General features: G+C 26.6%; 1 protein-coding gene across 4 annotated transcripts in view; it reads right to left on the reverse strand.

The window, feature by feature from the left end:
• The window catches only part of LOC124956340, a 154449-nt gene that overhangs the window by 18352 nt on the left and 126097 nt on the right, over positions 1–10000 (reverse strand). For 3 of the 4 annotated variants that reach the window (XM_047512033.1, XM_047512036.1, XM_047512035.1), the window contains 2 exons: positions 3912–4014; positions 2633–2655 (listed from right to left, as the gene is read on the reverse strand). In XM_047512033.1, the coding sequence (XP_047367989.1) occupies positions 2633–2655; positions 3912–4014 (126 nt within the window). The remainder of the gene's footprint in view (positions 1–2632; positions 2656–3911; positions 4015–10000) is intronic. The other variant, XM_047512034.1, reaches the window with a different exon arrangement.

Below are 10000 nucleotides of genomic sequence, written 5' to 3' on the forward strand. Positions count from 1 at the left end.
ATTATTACAGATATAACTTTTTATATTACAAGGCCTATTAACATCATAATTCATTGAATTTAATTTCATAATTCATTTATATCATATATTTACTATTAAATATCGTTTATACTTGGTAATAAAAAAAAAAAGAATAGAAAAAAAGAATAATGAAAAGCATATGCATAAACGGTAATGCATTTTGCAATTATCTTCTATGCACCTGAACATACGTATTCTCATAAAACGGGATAACTAATGTAACACTTCATTAAAAATATTTCTTCAATTTTATATATTTTTATTCTATACATACCGTCCTCGATTTATTTTATATATTTACTATTAAATAACAAATAAAATAAATCTTTTTTTTTTATTAATTTAACAATAAGAAAAATAAAAAAACATACAATTTCGACGTCCAGTATGCATTTGGCAACTACAAGATATTACGAATGTGTTTCAATCTGGGTATTTCGAATGCTTTAAAAATAAAATATAATGGGTTGTTCGGAAAGTAATTTCGTTTTTTTTTTTGTGAAAATGAAATACAATTTTCGTATAATGAACAAATATTTTATTAAATTATATATTAGCCATTCTGGTCCAATACCTTTTGCCATCTTTCTGGTAGTAGCATGACTCTACGCTCATAAAATTTTTGGTCTTTGCTGACAAAAAACTGATCGAGGTGGTTTTTGATCTCCTCATTCGAAGTGAAGGTTTTACCGTCTAAAAAATTTTGCAGTGACCGGAACAAATAATAATCCGAAGGTGCCAGATCTGGAGAATATGGTGGGTGTGGCATTATATCCCATTCAAGCTGTAAAAACTTTTGGCGAGAGACCAAACTTGTATCAGGTCTCGCATTATATCGTTGGAACATTACACCTTTTCTGTTGATTAATTCTGGCCTTTTCTGTTGAAGTGCATCATTCAGTTTGTCCAGCTGATGATAGTAGACTTCCGAATTAGTTGTTGTGTTATCCGATAAAATCTCAAAAAAAAAAACGATTCCTTTAAAATCCCACCAAACAGACAGTATCACCATTTTTTTTGGATGAATATTGGCTTTGGAAATGCTTCGAGCCGATTCATCTTTTTTGCTCCATAATCTCTTGCATTTGACATTGTTATATACAATCCATTTTTCGTCCCCAGTAATGATGCGCTTCAAAAATGAATCATTTTCATGACGTTTGAAAAACGAATCATAGACGTTAACGCGACGACACAAATTTCTCTCCGTGAGAACATGGGGAACCCATTTATCGAGCTTCGGGGTTAAACCTAGGCTTTTCAAGTGGTCATAAACAGTTGAATTTGATAAATTTAACCTCTCACCGATCTCACGTGTTGTTATTCGCCAGTTTGCATCAACTAATGCCTTTATCGTGTTTTTATCAGCTTTAACCGGCCTTCCAGAACGTGGTGCATCTTCGACATAAAAATTGCCGAATCGAAATTTTGCAAACCACTTCTGGCACTGGCGTACTGTCAACACATCTTGTTCATACACATCAGTTAATTTCTTTCTGGCTTGAACAGCATTTTTACCTTTTCTATAATAAAAAAGTAAAATATGACGAAAATGCTGCTTATTGTTCTCCATATTTAAAAGGGCACCAACCAAAAACTATTGCGTAGAATCAATTGGACTTATTCACACACAAGCCTTGCTATATCAGCTCTCACATCACATAATGATTATGCGGTTTAAGTGTGAAGTTGGGTACAAAAAAATACAAATATATCCTCTGTCGGGAAAAAACGAAATCACTTTCCGAACAACTCAATAGATATAAAAACGTTAAAGGTGTTTCAAATCCCTTCATATTTCAGTTGATCGTTTTCAATTGCATGATAAAAAAGAAAAGAAAAAAGATCTGTAATGTAGCGCGATACAACGAGATGTAGTAGGCTTTATTTCATGAAAGAAATTTGCTGGTTCCAAATAATTACCAAGGAGTTTGGTATATATATATATATATATATATATATATATATATATATATATATACATATAATATATAATATATATTATATATTTATGACAGTTGATATAAGGGAGAAAAGATTAATATATATATATATATATAGGGTGAAGAGTAAGTATCTTGCAGTAACTAGAAACTTGGTAAGGGTTTTCGGATAATTGGGAATCGTTCTTCAGATTATGTTGTTGCCAACTTATCACTTTTATACTCCCTTTATAACTTGTGTAATTGATAGGGTTTGTCCTTCGCAATAATAAACTCGATCCCTTTTTAATCCCTCATAATGTTTAATCATTAATGTGATTTAAACGATTGTTAGTTAAACGTAAAACGTGAATACAAAATTTTCTTATATTTTGTTAATCCTAATGAATTTGTAAATAGTAGATCATATATAGATTATAAATTAAGAGGCTAGGTAAATGTTTTCTTCTTAGGAACAATAAACACACATATATATATGTATAGAAGATTATGTTATAAGAGAGAAGTAGATATATGGAGATGTATATTTCGCAATTTTTTATCGAAATTATATTCTCACAATACTGTGTTATATATAAGAGTTTCAAATATATACATTTTTAAAAACATTATGCTTCGTGCAAAAACTTAAATAGAATTCAATTAACGTTTCGATAAATATCACTCACCTCTGCCATTTGCACTTTTTATTCTGAAACAGATAAAAAAGAAAAAAAATAAATTAAGATGAGACACATTTTTAAGCTAGGCATCTATCTATCCATATATATATATATACTTATATACATACACATATATCGATCGAGATAATGAAACGTTTCCTTTAAAAATGGCATATCACGCTGACGTCGATAGTTTTTATGTACATCTCTTTGTAGGACGAAAAAAAAAGAAAAGATTTTTAAAAGAATGATTGATAAAAGATAAGAGTGAAAACATACGATTATAGTCGACAATTACGCTAAATAACTTTCTAATATCCAATCAAAATTCTTTTTTTTAGCCGTTTGAATAGTTTTCAATTCATTCTTTCTTTGAACGAAATTCGAATGAGTTTTCTCTCTCTCTCTCTCTTTCTAGTTTCTTTTCGTTTTTCAGTTTGCCAGTCACTTGATGGATTGTCACTTGGCTCGATCTAGTTAACGGTAGACACGTTTATATTCCATCTTCTTTTACTTCGAATCAATCCTTCTCTTTCTCGCTCGAAGAAAGAATAAGAGCATAAAGGAAAGAGAAAGAGAGAAAGAGAGAGATACTTAATCGAGAAACGATCGTCTCCTTCGATTTCCAACGGATTCAAGAGATAGGTAGGTGGTAATTTAAGGGAATCAGTCTCAACTTACACCGACTACTTACTCGTTGCGAGAATAAAACCGCGATCGTACTCGTGAATCCGTCGAATCGTCGATCCGTATCGCGTAGCTCTCTTTCATTGCACTTCCTCCTTACTATGCGGTTTTTGAGACGATCGTATGAGAAATTGGATCGCAAGACACTACATCCAGATCTCGAATCGAACGGCTAAGAACCACGTTCATTTTTATCGAATCGAATGATCTTTCTGTTAAAACTATTTATACTCTCTCTCTCTCTCTCTCTCTTTCTCTCTGTGTGTATGCTTGTGTGTGTATATTTACTGTTCTACAATTTCCGTTGGATATTATTTTTCTCTCGAGTGTTTCATTGGATCGAAGAAAATGCTAAGTCACGATAACGAATACGATCTTCTCTTTCTCTCTCTCTTTTTTTTGGAATTAAAGTGTAAATTCGTATCCTACGTGTTCGTTACTTTTTTATTTTTCTAGTTTTTTTTTTTTTGTTTTTTTTTTATTTTTATTGGAATTAAAAAGTAAATTTGTATCGTACGTGTTCATTAGCTTTTTCTTTTTCATCGTTAGAATATAGATATGATTAATAATAGATAATAGAAATATTTTGGATACTCACCTGCGACAATGTAAAAGCGTTACCATAACGACCGCGCCAATGCCTGCTGATACTAAGGATACTATCACTAATGTTAAAACCCATCCTAGTTCTCCGGGAGCTTCTGCAAAATAATAAATAATTATGAATGATATTAAAAATTTTATAAATCGTTAGAAATCAATTATTGAATTATTGATCAAAACTTTCTTCTTTTAATTTTATGTTTGAAAATAAATATGATTACTTGTTGTTACATTTATTTATTTTATTTTATTTTATTTCATTTTATTTCATTTTATTTTTTTTATTTATTCAATATTATTTTCTATGTCTTTGAAGTCTGAAGTAAAGGAAAATCAGTAAAGTGTGTGTGACTTTTAAAATGTAAAGATAAACATTTTAGGCTTGTTCGAATAATAGTAATATTAATAATAATATTACTATTAATTAAACTTCTATTCTTCTATTAATATTAAGTAATCCTTTATTTTAATCTCGTATAGCACGAATTTGTATAACACGACGACAAAAATTGTATTAGTTTTCTTCTAAACTGATTATAAGTATAAATAAACCGAATCAATCGAACATAGTCGAACGAATTTTTTAATCATTTTTATTTTTATATACGATATTTTTTATCGCTTTCAAGTAATAATGATGCTTTACAATAATAATAATAATATTATAGTGAATAATATTATAATAATTTAATACAATAATACCGCAAATAAAAGAATGACATGTTCATGATATTATAACGATACTTTAATAATAATAGTAATATTAAAATAATACTATAATAATAATAATAATAATAATAATAATAATAATAATAATAATAATAAAATACTATTATATATATAATAATATATCAAATAATATATTATAATACCATCATAATATTATATTACAATACTATTATAATATTATTATAATATGTATAATAATATAAAATAATAATATAATAACGATACAACGATCATCAAGAAGAATAATATTGATCATAAACAATAATAATAATTATTATTACACTAATAATAATTATCAGTATAAATTTGATTGGATCACATAATAGTATAAAATAGAATCGAAATCGGAAAGAAATATTTCCCCAATAAAATTTGCCGTTCAATGTGATAAAATTTTCTTTCAATCCGATAAGAAACAAGACGATCGAAAATCAATCGAAATTTTACATCTTCTACTGTCTCTCTCTCTCTCTCTCTCTCTCTCTCTCTCTCTATTTCTCTCTTTCTTTTTCTCGTGCGTAATCTCACGAGATCTCTAGAGATCTCTCGACCTTAATCGCATAATCTTTCAGTACGAAATCACCGCCACTGAAGCTGCGGCTGGGACTATCGAACAAACGCGGCATTAAGACATATTCTCAGGGATGATCTCAAATAAATCGAGATACGAGGCACTAACGCATTATGTTCGCGCCTGCACGAAGTGCCGGCCGTAATTGGCTCATGGCCCATACTCACAGCGTCCTGTATTCTCACAGCAGGGATTCCGCAAGTTTATTATATATCCTTCGATATTATTTCTGCGATACACCTACCAAAAGCTCTCTCTCTCTCTCTCTCTTTCTTTCTCTCCCTCTCTTTATCTTTATCTCTCTTTGTCTCTCTTTCTCTTTCTTTCTTTCTCTCTCTTTCATTCTATTTCTTTTTCTCTTTTTATTTCTTTTTCTCTCTTTTTCACTCTCTCCCTCTCTTTTTCTTCCTCTTTTTCTTCCTCTTTCTCTGTTTCCTTTTTCTTATTTTTTTTTCCTTCGTTCGAAAGAGAATCATTTAATTTTAAACGGTTTACACGGTTCTTCGACTGGTTTAGATATTTAACGAGAGCTCCGAGATTATCATCCGCGTCGACGTAATTAAGAGAATCCGAATAAGTTTATACTGCTTGGTAATACGAAAAGAAAAGAAAAGAAAGAGAGGAAGAAAAAATGAACGAAGCAAGCTGAAGAATTATTTATATGATTTTTGAGCAGAAAAAAAGAAAACTCTTACTTCATCCGTTTTCTTTTTTTTTTTTTTTTTTAAATGTCATCTTTTCTTTTTTGCTAAATTTTTGTTACTTTTATATGATTAAATTCTTCTTTAATCGAAAAGAACGAAAATTATATTGAAAATATTTTCAATTACATTCATGTGCCCATAATTATGAAAGTGGTCTAAGTCATATATTTCTTGTTTCGAGATATTTAATGAATTGCGTTTGAACGAATTAAAAAATATTTTTATATTTTCCGACATTTTAATTTATAATTTTCTTAGTCTTGATTAATGGAAATTTATTATGAATATGAAATTTTGTATGAATTTCTTACGAAAATGTTGTTTTGAAAGCTCTAATTAACTTAGACCATTTTCAAAATTAATTGAATGTTCTATAAATGACTTAAAGCAATAAAGAACTATGAGTTTTATTTGAAACAATAACTTTAATGAAATAATTCATGAACATTTATTAATTATTTTTAAAAAGTAATCCATTTTTATCATTTATGGAAAAAAATATTATTTATTTTTTTTTCAAATTATGGAAACCCAAGTTGTATACGTACATATCTCGCTTATAATAGGCTAACGAAACAGATAGTTTAGGGTACGGAAGTACTTTTTGCAAATCAAATGAGAGGGCCACGCGCCATTTTCATGTTATGTTTATATGTAATTTCTTCAAATTCTTGACATTTTTATAATTAACACTAAATGAATTCCGTATAACGTTGAAATTACATCCACTCTCTAAAAGTTTATTTTTGACGATATCGTAAAAATTACATTAAATACATATAGTTTAAGATAATGTGAATGTGAAATAAGTGATAAACTCATTTTTTTGAAATTTTGACTTAGACCACTTTCATAATTATGGGCACATATATTATGGAGAAATAGGCATTGACGTAGATATATGGATAAAAAAAAAAAAAAAAAAAATAAAGAAATATATATATATTTTCTTAAAGTATGTAACAGTAAAATTGTCTTGCATTTCGTAGTCAGATTTTTGTAATTTTGTTTCTATACAAAATGGCGGACTTCTATATATATATATATATATATTTTTTTGTCACTTTTCGTGAGCCTTTTCGTTTTTGTTTACGAAAGCAATTTAAAAATAAAAATCGATCGAACCTGCAATGAAGCTTTAAATTTAACGCGGATTTTAATTGAACTTCTATTTATTAATTAATTTTTACGTATTAATTGAGTAATTTTTTTTATAAATAAAGTAAAATAATGAAAATAGTATACAGTGCCAATACGATGTACATAATAATACTAATATTAGATCAAAAAGTTTCTAATCATTTGATCTAGTAATTTTTCAAAGATTTCCGATTACAATCAAATTTTTACTGGATCTTCTTGAAATTAAACACTTACAGTGAATGTAAGAAAATAAAAAAGAAATTAATTTTTTGACCAAAAAATGTCTTCTGTGCATTTTGATATTTTTTAAAATTTTATGTAAAATTTTAATTATATATATATATATATATATATATATATATATATATATATATATATATATATGAAATATAAGTTATTATATAAGCTATTTAAAATTTATTGAAATTTTATTTAAAATGTTAATTAAGTATTCTCCCAGACTATATGAAATGTATATACTTGCCGAGAAAATAAAAAAAGAATAAAAAAAAAAAAAAAAAAAAATAAAAATAAAAAGAAAAAAAAAAGAAAAAGAAAAATCATTTGAGTGGTCATCACCATTATTATTTTTCAAACAAGATGACAGAAACAGCTTTCGTTTCTCAAGATTTTCCTTTTGCTTTTTTTCCGCGTGCCTCGCGAATGACTTCTTTTACTTTAGTATACATATACATAAATACATATATACATACATACATATATAAATATATATTAAGGCCAGTTCTAATGAGTCTAAGATTGTAATAGAGAAATCGAGGGATTCTTGAAACGATCCTAGATGGCATCCTAAAGGAACTCATTTTTCCTTGTTCCTGCTAATTAAGTGGTGGACGGAGATGCCAAGTCGTATCGAATCGCGGGTTTTGCAGCTTCGAATATGTCGAGGAACGTTTTATCCGCTCCTTTAGAAATCTAATGAGTTCGTTCTTGCGTTTCGAACTGGAATAGATTCCTTTGGTGCGATATATCAAAGAACGTTTTTCTAGCACTTACCGGTTGATCTCACCGAGCACGATGCTTTCAATAACAAAGTTTGAATATTATTAAAGTAAATAAATATATATCGAACGAGTATAAATAACTTTTGAATTTTAATCGATTCTGATCGTTTATATACAAGGTAATATACTAATTATGTACATTTATGAATTATTATATTGATTGGAAGACAAATGTTTTATTGTATGAATTAAATTAATAATTAAACAAGTTACATTATTTTAATTGATACACGTATATTCTCAGATTTTTATATTCAATTCGAGGTTATCTCGAAGATCAAGATAAACGGTATAGCGCATATTTTTTTTTTTTTATGAGCTATTATAATCCATTTAAATTATAAACTTGTAAACTATAGTGAAAAAAAAATATATGTATATATATATAAATATATGTTTGTTATTATTAGAATAAATTAAAATAATATCGAAATTATTTCTATGTACATAGAAAAATATATTGCATATTGAAAAAATACGTTTGTATATATCAAAATTTAAATTAATTTTGACTTTAATTGAACTTTTACGTATTAATTAATTTTTACTTATCGATTGCATAATTTTTTTTTTTAAATGAGATAAAATAATAAAAAAAACTATACAGTATCAGTAAGGTGTACATAATAGTGTATACATTATTATAGCATACGTTATAGCATAGATTATTTAATTATGCGTAAATTTCGTTTTCTTTTATAAATTTTAATCTCATTTTAACCTTTTTGCAATCTCCATGATATATAATACACGAATTTTGTGTACTATACTTTTGTATATCAGATTTTATTATTTTAATGAAAAAAATAATTAATAATTCAGATTGGTAATAATAATATCACACTCAGTATATCTCTCGTAGATAGAGTAATTATGAGTGAGATAAATATAGAGGAAAGATTGCTCATGTTCGTTCGACGCATGTTTGCCATGTAATATTGTATAATAGTCGGTGCACCGCTAGACAAATTGTTAGTCGCCATGCATGTGTTATTATCACAGAAAAAAGAGATAAAAGTAAAAATATTAATTTATGATTCAGTTTATTTCAATATACATTAATTATATGTGCCAGTAGTAGTAGATTATTAATTCGTATTTTTAATTTTTCTTTTTATATTGATTTTTTAGAATTTAATTATCAAGTTGAAGCATGTTTGCTTCATTATATTTTTAATATTTAAACTTTTATTTTTAATAATAAACGAGGAGGTGCGCTCAACTTTCCAACGCATTTAAAAAAAAAATCATCGACAAGTTTTATGGATTAATTGTTACATATTTGTTCTACAATTATCTGAGACTTTTTATATACTTCTATTCATTTTTATTAATTAATGATAAGTATATCGTAAAACAAATGATCATGATCAATGGTTATTTAATATATGGTAAGTATTTTATAAAATAAATAATTAGTATAAATAATTAAATGTTAGTATTACATCGTTTATATTACATACTAATAATTTATTATGAATATTTACTATTTATTTAAAATACTGACAAATTGTTATATTATATATATATATATATAATTAAATATAACAATTACATTTTTATTATAATTATAACAAATATTTTTTTAATTAAAATACTGATAGTTTTTTTTTTATTAATCGATATAATACTGACAATTTATTGATTAATATATTTAAAAAATATTGATTAAAAATGTTTAAAAATACTGATCTAAAAAATAATAATCTTTTTTTATAATACAATACTTGCTGAAGAACGATAAACAGAAGTAAATGATTAAATAATATATCGATTAGTATTCATGCAATGATTTGATCTAATTGATTTTAAAAAAGAATCATTTAAGAAATTTTTTGCTATATATCTATGATTCCATTAAAAAATATATTAAGTAGATAAATGTTTATGACAAGTTGATAATATTTTAAGAGAA

Source organism: Vespa velutina, chromosome 21 (assembly GCF_912470025.1).
Source record: "Vespa velutina chromosome 21, iVesVel2.1, whole genome shotgun sequence".
NCBI lineage: Eukaryota > Metazoa > Arthropoda > Insecta > Hymenoptera > Vespidae > Vespa > Vespa velutina.